Source organism: Melopsittacus undulatus, chromosome 2, assembly GCF_012275295.1.
Source record: "Melopsittacus undulatus isolate bMelUnd1 chromosome 2, bMelUnd1.mat.Z, whole genome shotgun sequence".
Lineage (NCBI taxonomy): Eukaryota > Metazoa > Chordata > Aves > Psittaciformes > Psittaculidae > Melopsittacus > Melopsittacus undulatus.
In genome coordinates, this window is record NC_047528.1 from 88,960,300 (window position 1) to 88,985,636 (window position 25,337).

At 45.4% G+C, this 25,337-nt stretch overlaps 2 protein-coding genes across 5 annotated transcripts in view; both read left to right on the plus strand.

Annotated features, from left to right (window-relative positions):
- LOC101881324 (cystathionine beta-synthase-like protein) overlaps positions 1-8,338 on the plus strand; it is a 29,154-nt gene extending 20,816 nt beyond the window's left edge. For 3 of the 4 annotated variants that reach the window (XM_031051432.2, XM_031051434.2, XM_031051433.2), the window contains exons 14-18: positions 333-467; positions 1,208-1,316; positions 2,073-2,102; positions 4,641-4,725; positions 6,392-8,338. In XM_031051432.2, the coding sequence (XP_030907292.2) occupies positions 333-467; positions 1,208-1,316; positions 2,073-2,102; positions 4,641-4,725; positions 6,392-6,501 (469 nt within the window). In that variant the 3' untranslated portion in view covers positions 6,502-8,338. The remainder of the gene's footprint in view (positions 1-332; positions 468-1,207; positions 1,317-2,072; positions 2,103-4,640; positions 4,726-6,391) is intronic. The other variant, XM_005151706.3, reaches the window with a different exon arrangement.
- Positions 8,339-9,664: 1,326 nt separating this feature from the next.
- The window catches only part of LOC101881156 (cystathionine beta-synthase-like), a 32,740-nt gene continuing 17,067 nt past the window's right edge, over positions 9,665-25,337 (plus strand). Inside the window, exons 1-5 of the mRNA XM_005151705.4 lie at positions 9,665-11,116; positions 17,240-17,304; positions 19,352-19,504; positions 20,595-20,749; positions 24,270-24,376. Of these exons, the coding sequence (XP_005151762.2) occupies positions 19,493-19,504; positions 20,595-20,749; positions 24,270-24,376 (274 nt within the window). The 5' untranslated portion in view covers positions 9,665-11,116; positions 17,240-17,304; positions 19,352-19,492. The remainder of the gene's footprint in view (positions 11,117-17,239; positions 17,305-19,351; positions 19,505-20,594; positions 20,750-24,269; positions 24,377-25,337) is intronic.

Sequence of the window (25,337 nt, forward strand, 5' to 3'; positions counted from 1 at the left end):
CTCTTAGAGTAGGAGCACAAAATTTTCTGTTTAAGGTATAAATAATGAAACAAGGGAGATCAGTACTCTCCACCAACTATCTGTAATCTTAGGAAGTAGATGAAACGAGGAAAAAAAAGACTTTTGGTCTTACAGCCTTCTCACACTGCAGTGACTTTCAGATACTGGGTAGAAAACTTGAGAGCCTTGAAGCTTTGCTGGCTCTGACCAAATCCTGACTCTTCCCTGCAGCCTGTTGTCATCCCTGTAGTGTTGAAGGCTGCTGTACATGGATAACTGGTTTTGTTCTCTCTGTAAGACTTGCGTGGGTTTGTTTTTTATTTAATCCCCAGGTGGTGGAACATCAGTGTTCAGGAACTAAGCCTCTCTGCTCCCCTTACTGTGCTTCCAACTGTTACCTGTGCAAAGACTGTTGAAATTCTGCGGGAGAAGGGATTCGACCAGGTACCAGTTGTTGATGAATCTGGGTATGTCCACATATACCATTATTCATCTATATGTATCACTTCCCTCACCAGGTCCCAAGGGATGTCTTTTAAGTGGTTACAAGAAGTATAACATCCTGTCACTCATCTTTCGTCAGTTACAGTAACATTTCAGTTCAGAAATGCTACCTTAAACATACCAATGCTGGACTTCATATGTTGTCATGCCTGGACTGTCCTGCCCTTCACATAGAAAGCTTCTAATGAATATTATAATATACTTACTGTGTTTCTGCATTTTCATTGTTTCTTATAACAGTTGTTTAACTTAACAAACAAAACTTCATGTTTAAAACAAACAACCCCAAACCTACCCATTTCCATAGCAGCTTTCACCTAGTTTCGTCAGAACTCTGCATTATAGTGCAATGTTGTAGTGACCCCTGTAAAGAGATGAGGGGTTTAAAAGAGTGAAGTTGCTTTTCGAAAGCTCACTTGGATTGCAAGAAACTCTCCAGTTGCAAGAACTAGATACAAAGGGCCTGATGTTCAGAAGGGGCAGGCACCCTGCTGACTTCTGTGTGAGGCTCCAAAGCTTCTGAGGACTGCACTCTGCCTCCTGCAGAGGCAAAGAATCCAAGTATACCATCACTAATGTTGCTTTATATCATGAAGCAGTTGAACTGACTTCTCCAGGCTGGCTGAGAGCTGATGCTTTTATCTACAGGAATACCTGAGGCTTTTATTTTGATTATCCTTATCTTCTCTCTCTCTTTCCTCAGGGTGATTTTGGGCATGGTTACCCTGGGTAACATGCTTTCTTCACTGCTTGCTGGAAAAGTTCAGCCTTCTGATGAAGTCAGCAAAGTAATCTACAACCAATTTAAACAGGTAAGCAGGTATATATAACTATATATATAACTATATGTATATATAACTACAGCTCCTAGTTCTGTGGTTCAAAGTGCTACTACTTTACATGTCCTAACACTACAGTGGCATCGGGTTGGATAAGGTTACTGAGCACACATGTGCTAGGTTACTTAATAGCTCCCAGGTTTGTGTTTTGTCTCTACATAATTCTATTCCATTACTTCAACAGGCTTTCTTCTAGTATGCTTGTCCTTTCCTCTTTCCTCCAAAACCCTGGCACAGATCTGGCAATGTAACCAGGAGAAGTGACAGGGAATTGTTGAAACAACTCTTCTTAACAATTTCTGTATCAGCCAGAAAACAAACAACTGTTTGCTTTTTGTATCAGATGCCTTGCTGAAACACAAGGTGGCTGCCGAAACCTAATGTTGTCAAGCTATGTGAATTTTGATGGTAGTCACTTTCACCTGTTCATCCAGTGTGGTATGCCAAGATACCACAACTTCCCAGCTCTATGGGTGTTCTTCTGAAATACATTTGTTGTTACTGTTGCTTTGCTTCTCTTGCAGGAAAAGGGTTTTGTTTTTAACGCAGAATGCTTGACCTAGTTTTCACCAGGCTTTAGTTTCAACACTGTCCCACACTTGATGAGGTGCTGTATTCCAGAAGTATATGTAATGTTTCCATTCAGTCCACAAACTACCAAGTCCCTGAGGTTGAAAAAGGATGCTAGTTCTTTATGGACAAATGTAAATATATTTTTTTCCTTCCCAGACAGATAATCAAGCTTCAGGTGGAAATGTGGTGCGTAACAAAACTGCTTAGTTCATATTCTCCCTCACTTGGACACCTTAAGACTTCCTGGGGCTGGTGGTGTGCAGTTCTGTGGCTACACTAGTGTTAGCTGCAGTAGCCAATTCTCTGTACTTCTGAGGCTGTGGCTTTTTCCCATGGGCAGCTTGAAGTTTCTTATTCTCCTTCAGTAAAAAACAGCTTAACCTTTTCATTTTCCTTTAGTTTTGACTTTTCCTTGGTGGAGGATGCAAGCGGAGTGACACAAAAGTGGTGGTATTGCTAACATGCTAACTAGAAGTGTCATTCTGTGGTCATTTTCCATTTGAATTAATGATTTAATGAAGCAACACAGTTAAATGCACATAACATCAGAAGTATTGTGAATTTTGCTTTTCTTATGATTTTAGACTTATTTGACTTGTTTATTGGTGAAATTGGGAAAACAGATCATGTCATGAAATGACTTTTGATGTGCCACAGTCAGGATCTGCACCACAGCCTGCACCAGTAAGAGGTTGGCTTAACCTGTGACTACCAAGGCTAAGCTATTCTTTGATGTGACCACCACAATTATTTTGTGGAGATCTTTTAGAATGGAAGAGTAGTGGTTATAACTTTTTTTAAAGTCTCCAGTAGAATAGAACACTAGGGCTTTGAAACACTAGCCACAGGATAATTTGCCAATCCAAACAAGTGCTGTATGTTAAAGGAGAGGAGGGCTGTTATTATGGAGTCAGGTGTTAGTTCCAATTTATGTCTTCATAGTTGTCCCAGTGCTGCCTGTGGCCTCCTTGTCCTGGTTATCTTTAGCCTACTCTGTCCCTCAAGACAGGTCTGCTGATTATATACAATTAGATGGCAAGGGGTTCTACCCCTTCAGTGACCTTTGAACATGGGTTCAAAAGTTAGGCTTTGCATACATGATTGCACACAAAGCTGCTTGTCTGTCAGCGGTGGTGACTGACAGTTGACTTGATGCAGCAGTAGGTCCAGATTTCCCTCTGCCCTCACCTGGTCCACAGGTTTAAGGACTGGTGTTTCAGCATGCACTGTAGCCTGCTTGTCCCTTAAACACAGGCTACTGGGGGTCTTTTTGATCTCTTCTAACTTAGAGTATGTTAATGAGAGCTCTGTGTTCCAGTGCAGCCCAATTGTTTATGCTGCGGCACTTATTCCTCAGTTACAAGCTGAGCTCATGGCAGGATAAAAGCATTTTAATCTGCAGTAAAAGTCTTTGCTGTAAATTCTTTTAATCCCCTTTAATGAAAGTATGTCGGATGGTGGGTACTGCTGTTACAGAATCACAGAATCCCAAGGGTTGGAAGGGACCTCGAAAGATCATCTAGTCCAACCCCCCTGCAAGAGCAGGGTAACCTAGAGTACATCACACAGGAACTTGTCCAGGCGGGCCTTGAATATTTCCAACATAGGAGACTCCACAACCCCCCTGGGCAACCTGTTCCAGTGCTCTGTCACTTACAGTAAAGAAGTTCTTCCTGATGTTAAGGTGGAACCTCCTATGCTCCAGTTTACACCCACTGCCCCTTGTCCTGTCACTGGATATCACTGAAAAGAGCCTAGCTCCATCATCTTGACACCCACCCTTTAAATATTTGTAAACACTGATGAGGTCACCCCTCAGTCTCCTCCAAGCTAAAGAGACCCAGCTCCCTCAGCCTCTCCTAAGGGAGGTGTTCCACTCCCTTCATCATCTTTGTGGCTCTGCACTGGACTCTTTCAAGCAATTCCCTGTCCTTCTTGAACTGAGGGGCTCAGAACTGGACAAAATACTCCAGATGCGGCCTCACCAACCTGCAAGAGTCACCTGGATAATGAACCTGTTGCTGCTGCTTCATACATTAAAACATGTAGGAAGAAGAGTTTTGTGCATTCTTTCAAATGATTCCAGCAGGGGATTAGCTAAGTATTTTAGAAGGATATGTATTCTTTCTGTAGAGTCAACACAGGTGCTTTCTTGTCTAGCCTTAGCAATGTCGGACCTCACTAAAAATTAATTTTTAATTCCCAGTTCCTTACCTTGCACCTGAATACAGCGTTGGCTGAGCAATCTTTATGCTTGGTTTTGGCTTGTTTGCACTTGTCTCTTCCCCTGCCTCCTTTGTAGATTGTATTCGCTTCCACAATGATTGATTGACAGATTCATTCACTTTTTCCCAGTCTTGCCAGAGTAGAATCACTAAGTATAATGAGTTTTATGGTAACTTCTTTTGTGAGACACATGGAACACTTGACCTTCTTCCATCACTAACATATCTCAGATGTTCAGTGTGTTCAGCATATTCATTATGTTTACAGAACCAGAATGAAAAACTTCATGTAGTGCTTCATTTTTTGTTCTGTATTTTTAAAATCAAGACCAAAGAAAACTGATCTTTTAAGTTGGCCTTGATTTGTTAGTGTTTTACAATACTTCAGATGGGAGCAGTATATAATGTTGATGTATTGTTTTAATACTACATAAAGTATATCGGATATACTTTATGTATGAAGGACTGTTTTGCTTAAGTTTTGTAACTCTCTCTTCAGATTAACCTGAAAGACAGCCTGGGGAAACTCTCTCATATCCTGGAAATTGACCACTTTGCTCTAGTGGTTCATGAACAAATTCAATGTGAGTATGATGTTCTGTGGCTTGTAAGAGATAATCTTTGAGGAGTAACAAAAAACAAGTACAACTGTTACGGTACAACAAACAAGTTCTGAAGAAGCCAAATTCTCTTTCTGTGTATGGAACTATGTGCTACTAGCACTTAGTAAGACACTAGCACTTTAATTCTTGCAGAGTAAATGTTAAATCCATTAATAACCTCACATCCTGTAATGTACCTGCTTTTGGAGCAAGGTACTGCTCAAAACTGAATGCCTGAGTCTAGTCCGTTGTACAGCAGCTTTGTTAGTAGCAGTAAGCCAGTGAATGAGCTCCTGCAGTACAATTGAGCTTTGCTTCTTCCTGCTCCTGTCATACAACTTCCAGCAGTTCCACCACACTGAGTATCCTAGGTTAACTACATTTTTTTTGCCTTTCTAAAGCAAAACCTTTATTACAGCTTCATAAAGTTTGGTAAGATCTGGATGTCAACACTGACATCACCATTGTAAGACAGCTTAGTATTTCTTATTCCTGCTTATTTTGTTTAAACTAACTTGTTACCCTTTATGTTTTTCCTCCAAACTCTACTTTTCATAAGCCTTCTTGAAACTCTTTACACTGCCTTCTTTATGAACTGGGAATGACTAAATAAACATTCAAAGCTAGAGTATATCACTGTTATATGTGAAAAATATTTTTTCCTGGTTTATCTTTATAGTGGGCAACTTGCAAATTAACAAGCACTGAGAAACTAGACTAAAAACAGTACTAAGACTCACCAGATAAATTTGTCTGACACCTGTCTCAATTACAATTGTAAATGAAGAACAGGCATAAAATCTGGGCTTGTTCCTGATAATCTCCATCAAGATGTGCTCTTGACTCTGTGTTAACTATTCATAAACCTAGAATCTCCCCGGAAGCTTGCTATGGAACAATGACTGAATAACTGAAAAGTTCAGGCCAATCCAGCTGGCTGAACAACTGAGGATACAAGTAGGCTAAACATCTCAAGACAGCTAGACTTTAGGAACCGGCAACTTAAACTGCAGATAAAGGTCACTTGGCCACTTGGCTCCCAGGTCAAAGGCTTATGCTCACAATGAAATATCACTTGAACCTGCACTCTCAATGCAGCAATGATTAGATGGTTAATAAGTCATTTGGATATAAATGGAAAAATGTATTGTGATTTTTTTACACTAATTCTGTATTTGGTAGTGGAGTAGGAAGATAGATGGTAATGTTACATGTCCTCAGTTAGTGGCCTCTGGTTCTAATAGGATTATATCAGTTTGCAGCTGTATCAAATAGAGCCACAGAAACTAATGTATGAGAAAAATATCTTTAATAACAGGATTTGGTTTGAATTTTCATGTCAAGAAAAATAAATCTGATTAACCGTTATCCTCCCTCCTATCATCAATTTCAGTTTCTGTAGCTTTTTTGTTGAGGAGCCTTTCTGAAATGAAAATCCTTGCCAGTTCTTTGGGACTGTTGGTCAAGGTGCCCATTTCCCCTCGAGGTACAAGGGTCATCAGTGATGACAGTCTTGACCAATAGGCCCTGACATGTGGAGCTGGGATGGCTTGGCATGTGCCTTTACAAACAATGCCGTTAAAGTCAAGTGGGATGTTTGTGGTTTTGTGTCCCCTAAAGCCAGAATCCCCTCTTTGTTTCTGTGTAGATCACACTGAGGGTTCCTCTAGCAAGCGGCAAATGGTGTTTGGCATCGTTACAGCCATCGACCTGCTTAACTTTGTGACTGCACGAGAACGGGAAAGAAAGTCCACCTAAAGACAAGCAGCAACATGGAGCCTTTTCAAGAACATTTTGCAATCTTCAGCAAAGAATCAGGTTTATTTCCAAGGTAGAATGCTCTGTCCTTAGGGTGTTTCTTTTTTAAATTCTGAAAATAAGCAGTCAGCTATTCTGGTGTCAGCTACACAGCCAGCGCATTTTGCTGTATTACACAGCTTCTGGAGACTTGTTTCTTGCATAGGTTACACAGTATTTCTCACCAAGACAATTTATTTTTTTTACTTCTCTCTCTATATATATATATGTAAAAATCGTGCCTAAATTAACGGGTATGTTCCTTACTTGTTATATCTGAACTCCGGCTTTCCAATACATTGTTTCAGATTCACAAAATGGGCTAAAATAAAGAGTTACAGAAGCAACGGCCCAAGACAGCTACACTTTTTTTTTTCTTTTTTTTGGTGCAAGGGTCTTAAGTTAGATAATACTTGCATGGAGACAAAAATGGGACTGGTGTGTGTTGAGAAGAAAGATGGGTTTCCGCTTTGGTGACAGCAGAGTAAAGAGGAAATCTTGAGGGCTGGGGTTGAGGGTTGTTTCAACCAGCTGCTCTGAGGTCAAACTGGCCTGAGCGGAATCCTGGCACTGAAGTGACAAACACAAACTAGTGATTTTGTTTTACATGGTGCACCAGCTTTCACTGCAAAGACAAACTTTTCTTTTTCCAACTGTATCCTGACAAGTAAGCACAAATGAAAAGATTAAAAGGTAAGATCAAGCTTCTTGCTTGAAGGTTTTTGAAAATCACACTGTTTCATCTAGTACCTACCCCCTAGCTCCCCACCTTATTTATCTTAAAGTGCTTCTTTTTATGCCTGCATTAGAAGAGCCAAAGGTAACCTGTCAAGAGCTGTAAAATCTTTCAAGTCTTGTTTAAGTGCTCCTATGCTGTAGTGCCTTATTCCAGGAGAAAAACCCTGCTAGTCATTGGATTCACTGTAGGCAAGCTTGGCAAAAATTGGAAAACATGGTGTAAACTGGTAGTGTCAAAAATACGTAAGAGTAATGCACAGTAGGTGTGTGCAGCTACAATTTTTGGCCAACTTCTGTAACTCTGGATCCTTCAGTAATGTTTGACTTGCGTAGCCTTAGCACAGTTTGGCACTAGCAGCCACATCCGTGCACTGCTGTGCTCAGGCTACTTACTGCTGATGAATGGAATCACCCCATGGTTACAGGAGGAAAGCAGTGGTTCCTCATCTTCATTAAAGACTACTCTGGTCATTTTCTGACTGGCCTCTTACCAAGTATAAGTGTTTTAACCAGCAAGGGTGACAATTTTTTTAGCTTGTCTCTTCACTGAAGTAAAAAAAATACTATTTAGGCTGGGGCTGTTGCTGTTAGGATAGCAAAGTTGTTGGGTTTGGGTTCTTTTTGTGTGTGTTGGGTATTCTTATGGTATTTTGGTTCTGTTAAAGCTGAAGGGAGTTGTAAGTCAGCTAAGAGAAAACAAAATGGTTATTTAAAAATCACAATTACTACCTCCTGTATATATAGATTTCTTTCTACCTTGCTGGCCTCCCTGTGGCAGTGAAATTTGCTGTACATTTTGGAAGTGTGTGCTCAGAGGAGAGAGGTGGCAGAAGCCATCCTGTCCCATGTCAGTGCAGAGCAAAGAGCATCAAGCAGAGCCTTTGCAGTTTTGCTGGCCTCGAGGAGGGAGGCAAGAGCTCAAAGCCAAAGAAGTGACACCAGTGACAGTGGCTGCCTGCCAGCAGTGTGACAGCCTTGTTTGTTTTCTAGCTGTTTCTATCTCACCTTAAATTTGTGAAAGTTAAGAACTTTGCTGTAATAATAAAAAGCCTCAGACTGATTTCTGCTAACTTTTTAATGCCATGCTGCTAAATGCAAAGTTTATTCTGCTCTTGTTCAGTTTATTTCCCTTGGCATTGACTGTCCCTTTGGATTAGGGCTGTTAATGAAGTAACATGACTCATACTTACCTTAAACTGTGTTTTAAGCATTAAATTCATATACTTCCTTAAGATTTAAGACAACCTTTTCCCAAGGCTCTGGAATAAATCACTGAGTCTAAAATGTGTGACTTTAATAATGTTTCTAAAGGATGTATGTTTTTTTTTTGGTTGGTATCTTGTTTGCCCTTATGCTGTGTAGTGATTTCTTCCTCACTCTTCCCCCTCAGTGTAGTAGCAGCCCCAGCTTGAGTGCTGTAACTTGTGGAAGGCTGAACTAGGGGGTGAATCAGATGTGTGTACCTGTGTATTAAAGAGGCCGTTTTCAAATCTGGTTTGGCTTTTCCAGGCTGAACAGCTTTGTCTTACCTCTGTTGCTGCTTGGCAGAGCCTGATAACTCATCTTTCAAACTGTACTTTCAAGCTGCTTCCCAAGAGGTCGTAAATAATTTAGCAGAGTTAAGGGCACGGTCTTTGATCTTATCACTTTTAACATCTGTGGTGTTTCTTAGTGCAGAAGGAGTCAGTGACTGGTCTTCCTTGAGACATCAGTATTTCAGGCAAGTTTCCCAATCATTCAAACATTGTAGACAAATATATTTTCATATCTATTCTTAATCTACAGGGAAGGCTGAGAGAGACTTATTTCTATGATTACTCTATTTGCACTGCATCCTTTGATTACCACACTATCTAAAGAAACGTACCTGCACCGCTCTGCCTGTGTGGTTTGTCAAGAGCAGGAGCTGTCTCCTGTTCTGCTCTGGCACAGAGAGGTAACAATGGCCACCAGCCACACTTGTTCACAGCAGCAGCCCTGTTTGACCAGAGAAACTGGGTAATTAAATGGAGTTGCTGAATAGCTGAAAATCATTCCCGAGGTCTTTCCCATAGTTGAGATGAAAGCAGCAAAGAAAATGGGACAAGAATTCTGCAGGGTTGAATTTCCTCTCATACAAAAGCTTATGAGAGTGATGATTTTTCTGCATGTGTGAGAATGTTGTTACTAGCCTGGTCTTGGATAGTAGTAGTAAAGCTTTATTAACGCTGGACTCCTCTCTTTGTTGGAAACACTCTGAGGACCAAGCAAGACATTGCAGGGTGGGTGGTTGGTCTTTGACCTAAAGTTCAAGCCTGGAGCTTGAGTAGAACTGTACTTTTTTCTGAAGTGAGTGACTGTATCTTCTATTTACCTGTGCTGGTGGTATGGTTTAACCCCAGCCAGCAGCTAAGCACCACACAGCTTCTCTCTCACTCCCCTCTGCCAGGATGAGAGAGAGAATCAGAAAAGCAAGAGTGTGGACTCATCCACAGGTCACAGTCCCTTTGACTTGAGCTTTAACCTGCTGAGTACAGCAGCACAGAAACAGCAGTGATGCCCTGGCCATCTGCTAGCACAGGCACATTGCCATGGCTGTTATCAGAATGTTCCCGGGCATAGCAGAGGAAGATAAGAAGAGCAGCAAAAGCAAAAAAGCAGCCACTAACAAAGCATGAGACTTATTTACACTAAGACAAGCAAGGCCTGCGGCAAGCACAGAAATCCAACGGTTAATAGCTAAATTGCAATAACACCTACAAATTTGATTTAGCATGTTCCAGTCACTTTGGGTACCAAAAAGGACTGCCATGGTTCAACCCCAAATGGCAAATAAGTCCCACCCAGTTGCTCACCTCCCGCCTGATAAGATGGGGGAGAGAATCTGAAGGGTAAAAGGGAGGACACTCTTGGGTTGAGATAAAAAACAGTTTTTAATAGGTAAAGCAAAAGCCGCACATGCAGGCAGAGCAAAACAAGGAATTAATTCACCATGTTCCATTGTCAGGCAGGTGTTCAGCCATCTCCAAGAGAGTAGGGCAGGTGTGATAGGTATTTGGAAAGTCGAACACCAGCACTCTGGACGTTCCTCCCCTTCCTTCTTCCCCCAGCTTTACATGCTGAGCATGACCCCATATGGTCTGGGATATCCCTTTGGTCAGTTGGGGTCAGCTGCACTGGCTGTGTGCCCTCCCAAATCCTTGTGCATCACTAGCCCTTGCTGGTGGGGTGGTGTGAGGAGCAGAAAAGGCCTTGGCTCTGTGTAAGCAACTGCTCTGCAGCAACTAAAACATCCCTGTGTTATCAACACCATTTCTAGCACAAATCTGAGCTGCTTTGGGGAAAATTAACTCTATCACAGCCAAAACCAGCACAGCTGATTATGGAAATGCTGATTAAACCTGAAAACTATTTTGCACATGGATATTCATATTAAGAGTTTTGCCATATTTGTTTGTTACTGAAAGATAATATCAGTACTTTTGGTCTAATGTTGGCTCTGCAAAAATACTTTTATTTTCCCACCTGGAGACAATTATCCAGTAAAATCTGTATAATATTTTGCAAGCAGTTATCAGGCAATGACTTCAGTATCATTTTGAAGTTGTCGCACCCAATGTTACTTCCCACTTGTTGCACAAGCTGTGGCTGACTCCAGAGCTTTGTCTACCTGAGGTTTCTCTAAGCAGCCAGACCAGTTCCATCTGCTGCCCTCCGAGCTCGTCACTGAATGGTTTGTGAAAACGTGGCTTGTTATGAATTTCACACAAGCTGCTCGCTGTCAGGAGTTGTGCAGCATTGCCACTGCCATCCCAAAGCCTTTCTTGCTCTGTGGTATCAACACATGACCATGACAAAGGTAAGACTTCTTATGTGTTAAGAAGCTGGGAAAAATCAGGACTATGTGCTGTTATTGCATAGATATTCACAAATGTGCAGTGTGACGAGTTCAGTAAAAGATATTTGATTGCACAGTGACTCTGGATTTTTTAATGCCAGTTCAAGTTGACAGTGTTAGTCCACAGGCTGTGAAAAGTATTTATTGGATGCAGAAGACCTCTCACTTTCAATGTGTGGGCTGCAAGACTGCAGTTCTTCTGCCTTCAGAGAGCTGCTGGTATGGCAGGACTGATGGTGGGCTGGCCTAGCATCTGCTTTCCCATGGCTGGTGTCTGTATAGGGCAGGAAAGTAAGGATGCAGAGCTAGGGCTCAGATGCCGCTGCTGAAGTTCCTATAAGCACCAGGTGTCTATGGGGTCAATTGGATAATGTTTCTGAATAAAGGCAAGGGCTACAGGCCAACCTGAGTTAAGGCAATATCTTTTGACGTTAATGGTGAAGCTGTAATGTTAAAAGGTGTACAGATTCAAGGAAGGTGTATGGGTGTTGTTCTGTGGATATGGAACAGCTGGGAGATACCAAATGGGCTGGCTGTGTTATTTCAGAGCAATGTATTTGTGCTGTCACTCAGCTTCTTGGTCAATTGCCCAGGTTAGACTGCAGTGAAGGCTGTTCGTGTCTGCTAGGCAAGTGAGTAAACACATCCCTTGGTTTTTGGCCCTCGTGTCTTTATGTGGTCAGTCCTTGCTCAGCCTCATCCATACAGCAGAGGACCACGTTGACCAGGGTGTTGTTCCATCTCAGAGACACAGGGATAGGTCAGTGGGCAGAGAGGTGCAGGGGGCTTCCTCTGCCAGCCTTGGGTGCCAGGCCAGCCCCGCAGGTGTGTGGCATGAACTCCTCGCTGACTCACTCACCTGCATGCCAAGTGTTCATCTACCTCCTCAGAGAGCATTCTGTTCTCAGCTTTATCTTCTTGCTCCTGATCTGTCTACTGCTGAACCCATGACATGATCCAGCAGGATAGGGTGACTGACACAGCAGGCAAATGGTACACTAAACTTTTTTTGCTTTGCACATCCTTCCCATGTGATAGTTGGAATCCTGTTGTTGCCAGCAGGAACTGCAGATCGTCACTTTATTTTCACCTTTTGGCAAAAAGGATCCTGATATTGCAGTCTGATAGTAGAAGGCTGATGTCGCTCCCTGGCTCACCCATGCAAGGAAAGAGCATTCCAGCAGAAAGGCCAAAGGCTAACCAGGCAGAGAGCAGCAGGCAGCACAGGGGATCAAGTTCCACCTGCCAATAGACTAAAGGCATGCCTGCCCCAGACAGGAACCCTGCTCTGTGCTGTGAGCCTGCCATCCCAAACAGGGACATGCACTGGTTAAAAACTACCCTAGCGAGGCAGATCAGGAGAGGTTTCAGCCAGTGCAGCTACTGAGAGAGACACCCAGGGCTCCTCAGTGTCATCCACTTAGCAGCAGCCCCAGGGTTTGAGCGTTGCATGCAGGGAGTCATCATTTTTGGGGACACCCCAATTTTGCAGGAGGAGGCTTGGCTTTTCCTGGGAGCTGAGGCAGTGCCTGGCAGCTAGTGGCATCTCTGGGAGACTGAACTGGCCCCAGCTGTGGAGCTGTCCCCCCCGTGGGTCACCAGCACAGGAAAATTACTGGGTACAATCTGCTGTTCTGGCTCTGGAGATAAACAGAGGACTTCAGTCCAGAACGGTACCTTACAGAAGCAATAAAGTCTCTTTAGGAACTAAAAAACAAACAACAACCACACTTGTATTGCTGCTGGAAATGCACTACCTTTTGTCACTGCAAAGTAAAGGTAGATCTGTCTGAGCTTTGCTCATTAAATGTTCCTGAAGGCATTTTTTATCTATATGGGTTCATTGGAAATGGAGCTTTGCAGAGGAAAGTGTCTGTGTGCCATAGCCCAAGGAGCCCGGCTTGCACCAGGATGCTTGTCCTGCTTGCTGTGGGACTAAACACACACACTGGGGATGCTCTGTCTGTATGGGGGTCCCACAGAGCCCAGGCCCTCTCCCTCAGTCACTGCCAAAGCTGTGCTACAGCCATGCCCATGCTCAGCTGTGAACCCAGTCACCGTGTCTTGCCTGCTGGGGCCCCAGCTCGGCCTCAGGGCTGCCCTGACTCTGCACAGTGAACTGCACAGTTTTCTCCTCACACCACACTGCTTCATCAGTGAAGTCAGGTTTGTGGTTTGTTTATCTAGGCATTTGTAATGGAGGACACAAAGTATGATGGGGATGGCTGGAAGGGGGATAGGAGGGAGGACTGCAGCTCCCTGCTCAGCTGGGTATAACCACTACATCAAGCAGCAGCTCCTGCAAATATGGGCCATCCCTGTGCCTTCCTCAAGGTTGGGGGAAATTATGAGGGAGACCCACGTGTTGTAGCTATGTCCAGCCACTGCTTTGGTTGGTGCCTGGTGGATGTAGTGCTAGAGGAAGGTGAGTGAGGGGAGAGCCTGCAAGACCTGACCCGTGGTGTGGCAGTAAGAAGCACAGCCAACTCCCCTGCCATCACTTGTGCTCCCCTGCCATAGTCATAGGAAAAAGTCTACCCCTATTCAGGGGGAAAGCCAAGTGCTGTTTGCACTACAGGTTACACTACTCTTCCCCCAGCTAAAAAGTTGCCATAGCTACTTCAAACAAATACATCTTCTTTTACACCTGCCAACCCTCAGGTTTTGGAAAAATGCTGCCTCTTCCAGCGATAACCAGCTGGGTTTGTATGGCCAGACAAAAAAGCAAGTGGCCTGCATGCACCAACCACCCTTATATTCCCTACATTATGTGGTTTGTAACAGACGCTTCATATCCACGAGGAAAGGGGAGTGAAGGCCATGTGCTGATTCACAGTGACACCACTCTGCTTTTTGAACTCACCATGATAGAGGAATGTGCTGACCAGGGCAAGCAGAGCAGGTCTGATCCGTGAAAAGTGTGAAATCTGGTGAGTTTGGAGCTGCTTGTGCCTTGGGCTCCTTCCACAGTCCTCCTAAGAAAAGCATGTCTGCTCTCCCCCTGCAGAAAAGCATGTCTGCCTCTGGAGCATAGCTTTCTTACAGTCACCAGCAGCAGATGCGCTCAAAGTATCTGTGGGTTGTACAAGCAAATGCTGACCTCTCACAAAGCAGGAGGGCCTGAAGGGCTTCCTCAGCGCAGTAACAAAAATGTAACTTTCTTAATGCATTTCAGTCTTGGACTGTGCAAAGCTAGTTTGATTTTTAAATTACATGGAAGGGAAAACCATGGATTTCTTCCCACTTGGTACATCAGATCTGGGAACCTGATTTAAAACCTGATTGTCCCCAGATAAAAATTCACCAAAGGGGTGTCTCTGTGGTCACAAAAGATGTCCCCAGCACCCAGAAGTAAAACCTGAGTGCTGTGTCCCTTCCTGACCTTGCCAAGGTGAGTTACATAAAACCACCTCTGCAGAGTCTTTTTGATGACGCTTTAAAAGCAGAGGTTCTTTCCCTGTGCATGGGCATGAACTCTCTGCCACACCTTCATATGAGAGCAAGGAGCCATCCCAGTGTTCCCAGCCACCCCTGTCACTCCCTGTGCCTCCCTCCCCCTCTTTTTATGGCCCTGGCCGGTTCTCTCTGGTTGCTGCTTCTCAGCCTGAGGACACTGCTGTTTAGTCAGCGGGATCATGCAGGGAAGAAACCGCAAGGTAACTGTTCAGATAAAGGGCAGTACGGTGCAAGCTGGAATGGAAGGCTGTGTGATGTGCTCTTGTATGCTCTTTCAACTTAGTAATGCTTACACAAGCACCACAGGATGGCAAGGTAGGATTAGGTACCCACAGGACATGTTTTCACTATGTGCACAGGCTGTGATGCCCCTGGTGTGCCTGTGTGGAGTGGAAGCATGACCATGGATGCCCGTGCAGACCCCAGCCAGTCCCCCATGGGTCAGCTCCTCCTCTGAGCTCGGCTCAGGCACAGGCAAAGCAGGAGAACCCATGTCAAAATGTTCTAATCTGCCCAGGGCAAACCCAGTCACTTGTGCCAGCACAGCTGATGATGCTGAACACAGACTAAATAGCAGCTCCAATAGCAAATGTCTCGAGCATCCTCATTGGATGTAGCTACAGCTTTTACCTTGCCCCAGAAAAGGGCAAGTGGGGGGATTTTCTATTTTCCCTAGTCTCCAAGCTTGCCATTTAGAACTTCTCTGAAAAAACCTTTCATTTAAAAAAACCTACTTCTCTAAACAAAATATTTTATTTAAAAAAGATCTTCTGTCCCCCCAATACCCATCTAAATCTGGGTTTAATTTTAGGTTGAAAAGATCACCATTTATTGTTGTTTGGTCACTGAAGGGAAGAACCTTAATCTTCAATGTGGCCTCACTTGGAGCACACACTACCTCAGGAGGTAGCCAGAAAGGGTGTCTGGGTTATTCTGTAACTGCAGTGCCCAGGAAACGCAATTCTTGCAGGGGTTAGGGTTATTTGCAGCCTCTTTACAAGAGACCTCCATGCTCTGCATCACGTCAGACAGTCCACAAGATTCTTCTGCAATGGATTACCTCTGGCAATGTTTTCCAGAGAGTTCATTTATTGCAAAAAGACCAAAGGTAATGTCATCCCTGTGCTAATACTGACACCAGTTGTGTCTTTGAAAGGTTTACTTCCAAAATAAGCATTCCAAAAAGCCTTATTCTCACCTGAATGTCTGAATAGGAGTGAAGTTTCCTTCATGATTGTGTTCTGGGAGTGCACAGCCCCAGCCTGGGCCATGTGGCTCTGTGCACTGCCCTGGCTTTGGGAAGGAGCAGGTAAAGGAGGGATCGAAATTCCCATGGGGTTTTCGTCTTTCAGTAAATCTGCACTCACATAGTGTTCTAAACACCCAGCCAGCATTCAGGAATCACCATGGAGCAGAAGCTGTTCACTGCTCTTGGCTCTTTTAGTGTTAAAGCAGCTGCACGAGGAGCTGGAGCTAGCAAGGTTTTTAGGGCTGGAGGTGGTGTGGAGACTAACCAGAGGTTCCCAGAGGACATAGTCTGTATCAGACAGCATCTAATGTAATATACCATAGCTACCATTGCTTATACCTGATTCAGCAAGGCACATGTTGACACAGACAAGCTGGGTTTAAGCAGAAGACACGAAATCAGATCAGAAATGAAAGTATAAAACCACAACAGGATCACTGAGAGATGGGTTGACAGCACTTCTGAAGATAACTGTGAATTAAAACTAACAACAAATCGCTCATCTTTTTTTATACCCCTATTATTCATGCTTGGAGAGCAATCAGGTGCTGGGCATTCTTAGGCGTGGGGCAGGACCCAATCAGCGTCCTCATGCGGGGTGCTTACCACAGCCCATTGGTGTCCCCTGCCACCAGGTGCATATAAGTTCAGGTCTGGAGTGCAGCGAAGGCACGCAGCTGATACGCTGGAGGTGGTAAGTATGGCTTAACTATTGCAGAGCACTGATTTTCTAATGGCAGAGTGCATGGGAGCCATGCCCTACTAATCAGGTAACTTTGTTGTGGAAAAGCAGGCAAAGGGGATGAATCTGATAGCCTTTGCTTCTCAGCCTGTTCAAAGGTTGACGCTGATCCAGGGAGTGTCTGCGCTTTCAGAAAGGTCTGAATGAAGCTGAAACTTGGGGAGGTTCTGGCTTTCTGTTACATGGCCAGTAGGGTGGTGGAGACGGCTGTCTGGGGAGCTTGTGGAGCCTCCATCCACGGAGGTTTTCAAGGGAAAAAAGCCCTGAGCAACCTGGGCTGATGGTAGCACTGACCCTGCTCTGAGCAGGAGGCTGGACTGGGCACCTCACAAGATCCCTTCCAGCCTGGGTCAGGCCATGATTCTGTTAAACTGATGTTGTGTTTGTCTTGCTCAGTGATAGCAGTGCTGGGGTTTTCTTTAAATAGAGCAAGAAAATGTCATTTTGCTTTGGATGGCGCAGGTTCACGTGAAACGCTGCTGAGTTCATCTTACTTCCCCTGTGTATGAATTAATGAGTGTCTTGATTTTCTTCCTTTTGATGTTATCAGCGCAGTCTGATAACCTAATAATTACAGTCTGCTATCTGCAAAGTACTCTATAAACATTAGCCTATGCTCTTTGTCATACATTTTCAGTGAGCGGCAACAACTACAGGACAGTTACATGCTTGGTATCTTGGCTTGCCTCCCAGCTCCAACAGGTATTTCCATTTATCCTTTGTCCAGTGCCACATCAAGCTTCTCTATCTAGAAAAGTAACAAGGCCATGGCAGGGTACCTACCACAGGTCAGATGTTTTTGACAGCCTGATCAGATGATCACTTTCATCAGATGAAGTTTCAGGCAGGGGTTAGGAGTAGCACTGGGACAGGGGGTTTCCAACTAGATGATCTTAAGGTCCTTTCCATCCCTAACTATTCTATGATTCCATAGTAGGTGAGAGTTTTGGTAATCAAGAGAGGACGTATCTTTGATTTATGACATAAAATGACTAAAATGGCACTGGAGGCAGTGTGGGGAGACATTTGCACTGAATATTGTTCCTTTCAGCCATTCCTGGCTGCAGTCAGATTTTCCATGCCCCTTTCTGCTCACATTTGCCACCCAGCCTGCATGTTTATGGAAGTGACTGCTGAGACCATCAGCAGGGGAGCAGCTCACTGATGCCATGTCAAGGCCTCCAAAAGCTAGGGGAAAGTCAGATTCTTCCCACTGGTACTGTACCAAGTAATCTGCCATCTCATACAGAGAGTATTGGGGTTCCTACAATTCAGGTAATTTCTAAGGTTACCTTCAGAACCACAGTCGTTTCAGACCCATCTTAATTTAAATCCAGACCCTGGGCACAGTGATGCAGAGATTTTTGAAGTGATTCGTAACTAGGAGGAGATCTGTGCAGTGCTGCAGCACCACACCAGGAATTAACCAGCCCGTGAGGGGATACATGAGAAATCCTCCAGCAGAGAGGAATGTAGATGTTGACAAGGGCCAGTTCTTGTTTCTTTGCTCTCCAGGCATCTAAGAAAGCACATTTGTATCTGCTTTGGGTGAGCAAACAAATGAGAAACCAATTCTTGCCATTTTTATTATATCAGATGTTAAGGGGACTGAACACAATGAGCAGAATACAGTCATTATTTTAGAAGGCAAAAAGCCAGTAATGCTCTTCCTTCCATGCAGTCCTCCAGCACCAGCTACCTCAGCATGGCATGCTGCCTGCAGCTCCTGGCTTTTGGGCCAGGTTGGCTTCTCCAGGCAGGGGTGATGCTGCAGCCTGTGGCACTTCTTGGTGGCAGCAAGGTAGGAGCTTGAATGCTGCTGTCTTCAGGTGTGTGCCTGAAGGGCTTCAGTGTGCTCCTGAGCCCCCAGGGGAGCCCCCAGGGGAAGATGGGGCACAGGCAGCATGCCCCATTTCCCTCCAGTGGGGGCTGGAGGGAAAGGGGGCTTATGTGGTGCCCCACAGACAGTGTCAGCCTCCCTTGGGCTGATAATGTCAGCAACATGCTGGCAAAGAGGGAAAAGACCCACAAAAGCAGCTCTAATAATTTCAGCCCCCTACCTTTCCTCTCTTTCTGCCTCACTGTGAAATGGTCAAGATGGGCATCACCAGGAAAAAGAAAACGAGAGAAAGAAAGATACTTGTAAACCAGTTTGCCTCCAGTTTGGTTGGTAACCAGTGACCTCAGTCATGAAAGTGTGCAAGCACCTCTGATATGCTGCAGCTTATCTCTTCTTTACCCACAGATGACTTTTGCTCCTTCCCAGTTAATTCATTAGGCAAACACGGATTTGCTGGGGGAGACACACTCAAGGCCAACACAAATCCTGTCTTGCAAGGAAATAACATTTTCATTATTTTTCCCTTAATCTTGCCAAGAAGGAGCAGATGGGAGATAAAGGGAGATAAAGCACTGGGAGATAAAGTTTGCTGGAAGAGATGTTGGCTGCAGGGCCCAAGCCATTTTGTCATGACCATCCTTGCACCTTCGTGGTCTCTCTCTGCTGTGAGACTGGGGTGGTGTGCCCGGAGGAGAAAAGGCAGCTCAGTGGCTGATGTGAAGGCAATCCAGTGTCTGCTGCCTGCTGCCCTGCTTCAAGCTGCAGTCATGGGGTCAGGAGGCAACATGAGGCTGTTGACGTCCATCCTCAGAGATTCCCTAGGGCTTCTGGCTTAGAAGCAAGCCTGACAACACACTGTGGTGCTGCTCGAACACCAGAGCACCAGTGTGGTGTACTTCTGTGTTTCAGGGACAGACTAACACCCAGAAGCAAACCACAGCCACAGCCTCCCGGCCAGTGTGGAATCCACCGGGAAAGCACGACGTTTTCCTGGAAGCTGCTTCCAAGGAGCTCAAGCCAAGTGGGTGAAACGGGCAAGCAAGCAGGAGGATGGCAGAAACGGTAATTCAAGCTGCCTTTGGGCTCACGTGTGGAGACACAGACAGCTTAGGTCATGACAACCCAGCCACAACAGCGTGCTGGCTTCTGGTTTGGCCGCTGTGACTCAGCTGGGCTCTGCAGGCACAGCAGGCAGCTCGGGTAGCCAGGAGCGGCAGAGCCGTGCCTTTGTGGCCTGGGATGAAGAGGATGCTGTGTGGACCTGCTGGTCTCCGCTATCTGAGCTGTGTGTGTTGGCTCCAGCATCCTCCTGTCAGTGGCCTGAATTCCCTCCTGCAGGGCAGTAGCCAGAGTGGCTTTCCCACATCCCCTCCACTTCAAATGGCTGTAGACCTGGTCTTTCTGCAGGCAACCCTCTGTGTTTAGAACTTGTTTAATCCTTTTCTTTTTCCCGTTTTACCTGCTCTGCTCCTACAGTTGTTCCTGATAATTTTATTTTGCCTTATTATTTGAAGCTGAGAACCAAAAAAGTGTTTCTCAGTCACCCAAAAATTCCCCTAGGATCTACAGCCTGCTCTCACCACCAGAATCATTCTCTAAGCTGTTTTACTGTGGAACTTGCTCTGTACCCCTGAGCACCTTTGCTGCCCTTTCCTGAAGTTTTGTTTCTATCAATTCTCTTTTTTCACTTTTAACACACTAAGATGACAGAGTATAGGTGTCCTCTGCTGCTTTGAGGCCATTCACTACCACCACACAAGTATTCTCAAATGATTGCTGGGTAGACTTACCCGCAGTTTTTTCACTGTTAGAGTGAAAAATACTGCTCTTGACAGGATAATTAATTACAAAGCATTAAATTTTCTAGTGGGAGGGATGCTTCAATGTACATTAGAGCAGGGGAAGATTGACTGGAGATGGTGACCAGATGATTATTTACCATGTATATGGTCTATTATACCATTCTGCAAGAGCAATTCTATGCATCTGTTAGAATCAGGTGTTTGAAATGCCAGTAAGGATGCCCCACGCAGGCTGCCTTCACACCTAGATGTCACTTCTTGCCTTCCACAATGATTGCCAAGGTGCCTGCCTGCTTTTCCTGACTGCTTGTCCTCCCAGGTGATGGTGGGTCTCTATTTCCACAACACAGGAGCTGACCAAGCTGTGTCCACTCATGAACGGCAATTATGTGCTAAATCATGAAAACAAAGCTGACAGCTCCTGGGTTCTTCCCAACTTGCCCAGTAAGTGCACGTGGACACCTACAACGCCTGCCTCCAAGTCTCCACACTCCTGCGTGCCCTTGTAAGTAATTCTTTCATGCTGGTTATTTCAGAGTGCAGACAGTATCTTTTTCTGAAGTACTGTTGTTACACTGGGATGGTCATGACCTGAAGTCAGTAGTTACTTGTCAGTATGAAGCAGTTTGGAGCATCTTATTTTAGAGGAATTCAGATGAACATATTTCAGAGGTAGATTTCAACCAGGGTCTTGTACACATCCGCAAAGTGGACTCTGCGAGGTCTGGTGTTGCACAGCACAAATGAAGGCACTTCCAACAGGCTGGAGGAGGTGCAGTAATGGCTCTCCTGGCTGCAGTGTAATGCATGCTTACACCCCAAAGCTGTGCACCCATCCTGCTCTACAGCACAGTCAGTAGCAGTCACGCAGTTGAAGGGTTGTGGCTTGGCTACCCTTCTTCATTCAAACAGTCTGAAGCTGTGTGTGAGAAGATTTCAGATCACTAGCAATGTCTTTTCTGATGGCTAAGAGACTTTCATGAAAACCAGGGCCTGTGCTTTAAAATAGAAAATGGTCGACACGGAGGATGCCCATTATGTGTAAGCAACACAAGGGTGCAGAGCAAAGCAAAGTCATTGCTCTGAGTGGTTCTTGTCCTCACAGCAGCATGTTTCCTCCCAGGGTGAGATAAGCCTGCCAAAGTGCTCAGACTAGACTCAATGAGAGGCACTTTAATAGCCTGGCAGAGCAGACACAGACAAGCTATTAAAGATAAGGTTGTCCTATAAATGTCAGGGGAGCTGCAGACACGTCCCTGCGGTGCCAAAGATGTAAAACATGACTTACCTCAAGCATGTGAGGAACTGGAGCCCATGGGAGGTGCGGCTCTGCTCTGCCTGGATGCCTGCCAGCCGGGAGCCAGCTGGAGGAGGGTCACACCACGTGCCCGTCAGACCACGGCCAGAGCACAGCCACTGGTGTGTGCGGAACCCAGAACCACCTCCAGCTCTGGCTCAGGAACTGGGGAAGAGTGGAATCCACAGCCTTATTGCTGATCTGGCAAATATGCATCTAGGCATGCTCTCAGTGCAACCCCTGTAGCTGCTGCCTGAGGACAGGACCAACTCTTCTCAGTCAAACTGGGGCTTTTCTCTCAACCAGCCAGGATAGTATTTCTGGCTTTTAACAGTTTAGCATTAAGGTAGCAGGAGATGGGCAGCTGGAGGAGGGGGGCACTGCGGCAGCCCCATGTCCAGGAATCAGGCACTGGGGTCTGGATGAGGGGCTTATGCAGCATCGCTGGGACAGAGACTGAAACATAACGCACTGTACAGCAGGATGCATCCCACCATTTGTTGCAGCAATGAATGGAAGGGGTGGTTTGGTTTCTCCTCTCTTGGTAAACCACAGATAGCACTGAAGTAGCAAAAATCTCTGGATTTTCTGAGATTCCTGTGTGAAACTTTGTTGATTTCTGGGGGTAAAAGCAGAGGATGGGGGCAGAGGGAGATGTTATTTTAATTAAGAAGACAAGACATTATTTTAACTAAGAGTATTAATTATTTAAATTTTTCCAACTACACAGAGCTAGACTGGCTCTGAAATCCCTTGAGCAAATTCTGACCCACCATAATCTCAACAGCAACCACTTTGTTTGCCAGGATTGATTTTTTCCCTGGACATCCATGAGTAAAAGCAGAAATCCTGGGGAAATAACATCCTTGTCCCCTGCAGTCCTGAACAGATAGCAGCAGCTGCAGGACTAGAGTGTCTGCACTGCATCCTTTAGAAGCACCAAAGGTGTTTGCCACAGACACTTGTATTCCCATAGACCTGCTGCCTGCAGGCACATGCAGCTGGGGAAGGGGGCTGACCATGCTATGATTATTTATCTAGTAAAATATGGTCATTATTAAGAAAGGTATTTGATGGGAACCGTAGAAAATCTGCTGGTGGCAATGCAAACGAGCAGTCCAGTTTCTGGTTACCATCTCCACCCTCCCAGCAAGGCTTACCCTGGCATGCATCCCCTTCTCCCCTTGCTAGGGTCCACCACTGCCGACCCCGGAGCTGCACAAGCATCTCAACATGCCGTATCACATCTTGCTGGGGTTCACATCTCATTCACCACAGTTATTAGGTGAAGGCAAATAAATGGCCTTGCTTTCTTCTCTCAAGCTGTCTTCCTGCAATATAGATGTGTAGTGTAATACACAGATAACTCTCTTGAAAGGCAGTTTTTAACTCTAGTTAAACATAGCCTGAAGGAGCTGAAGTCTCCCTGTGCTGTGGCTCAGCCCCACTGAAATCACTGAGCATTTGGTGGCTTTTAGAACAGATGGGAAATGGCTGCAGCAGTGGGGGAAGCTCATTTACTGAGTTATTGCCTTACATTTATCAGCACTCAGTAGAGGTTGCATTGTGTGCAGTAATACTTTTCATGGAGGGAGAGGTAACAGCACATGAGTAATACTCCATCTTTTCTGGGCTTGAGATGTAAGAAGGCTGGCTCCTTTTGGTGGTAAAGCCACTACTCCTGTACTCTTGCAAAGCAAGAAGTGTTTGTTTCATTCACTCTTGAAAAACACAGAGGGAAGTGTGTGTGTCTTTAAGTAAATCTGCATGTCATTCCTGCACCACATGGACTTTCTGTCAGCAGACAGCCATCTGCCTGGCTGTGATAGCTGACAAGGATAACTTGGGTTCAAGGTTCAAAGCATGATAGTAGGCAAGAGCTGTGCAAAGGAGAGGTGAACAGTGAGGGAGTGGGGCTTTGCCCCCCTGCTGAGAGAGAGACGTGCTGGCTCCCAACCAGGAGCAATACATTTGTGGTCTCAATAAAAGCAGCCCTCATCAATCTTTCCCCTTTGTCTTTTAAAAAGCTCAGGGACATGAGTCCTCTCACTGCATGGCAAGATGCATTGCCTTTGGGCAAACAAGTCCTTCATTCTGGTTTCAATTGCTTTGAGGTGGTTCTTGGCTTCTGCTTGAGCCTCAGACTAGCAGAACTGGAAGGCTGGATTCCACTGATCCAAGGGTTGGGTTTAATTATTTGCAGAAAGTACCCTCCAGAGTGTTCTGTGGCTTGGGCCCATCAGAAGGCTGGGAGCCATCCACACATGTGGCCAGGCTAGCAACAGATGGCCCTGAGGTAGCTGAAAATGTGAAGAACAGAGGTGGTGATGGGTAGGATGGAGGAAAGAGGAGGAGCCTTGTACTGTGCATGGCCTTCTGGCTATCTCACCCACTGCATCGAATCCTGAGGCTTGACAGCTCTTCTCACTGCACTTAATTACAGGCCTGGCCCAGGACCTTGCAGAACAAGATATTTCAGAGCAGCCCTGAAAATTGATTACCTTAATTTTTATGCAGAAGAATTAATAACTCATTGTAGGAGTGATGGAAAACCATCACTGGCTCCTGTTGTCATTAATTGTCAATGGGGACGTTTTCTCTTGGAGTCGGGTTGTCTGTCAGTGGCCTTGCTAAAGCTGCAGAAATCTCACTCAGATTTTATGTTGGTTCATGTTGCATAACAGTTGCTTTGATTTGATGTATTCCTCTTTTCTCCACTTCATTTCAGACCAGAAGAAAAGAAGATCTTGCCCAACATCCTGAAGAGAGTTGGCTGCACCCCAATGGTCCGGGTCAACAAGATTGGGAAGTCCTATGGGCTCAAGTGTGAGCTCTGTGAGTGTCCCCTTTCCACCAGGTTTTTCCATGCTGTAAGGTGAGGGTAACGGGTGGTGTTGGAGAAGGGCTTCAGAAGAGGCTCTGTGGAGAGCAAACACAGATGGGGAGGGACTGAGGTAGCATGTGTTGGGTTCTCCCACTAACTAGGTTAAACCACAGTCATCTGTCAGACCAGATAGGATGGTTTCAAGCTGCAGTGAACGGGGCAAATGGTAGTAGAAGCATCTCTCTTCCCACATAACTGAAGCATAAACTCAGAGCAGAGCTTGGCTGAACTTGCAGATGGATGGATGACATCCTGGCAACAGGCAGGGATGCTGCAGCACCTGCAGTAGCATGCTGTGTGCACAGAAGACTGGCCAAGCCTTCATGAAACACGGTGGCTAGGATGGGGTGAAGGGCACGGTGGGATCCTTCCCACAGCCTAGCTGGGCACAGGGAGCATCTCAGGTTGCAGGGACACAAACCAGCATAGCCCCTGGCTGCCAGACTGAGCTCCCATGCAGCAGGGACTCTGCTCTGCTGTGGCATCATCTCCACCAGGTCAGCTGGAGCTGGGCCAGGCGCTGCTGCTTGCTGCATCTCTGTCTGTGGAGCAGTGACAACTTCCCTTGGGGGCCTTCCCACAGTTCAGCCAAAGGGCTGGTTGCAAGGCCAGGTTTTCCAACAGGACCCAAGTTTTCCCCTCTTTGGGATGTTAGGACAACACTGGTGCTATCACATGTAAGAGTTGGTTTTAACATGGTTGCCTTCAGACATCAGGAGAGTAAGATTAGGCTCTCTTTGTGCATACAGACCTCTCAGTCTCCTTTCCTACAGCTTTTAATGCTATTAACTAATTTTAGACAAATTAGGCAAAAAGACAGATGTTTCGGAGGCAGTCAGATTCATGAGCATTACATAGCTGGATGTGAAGGAATGACTCGATGAGTGCTCACAGTAAAATTTCACAGTAGAA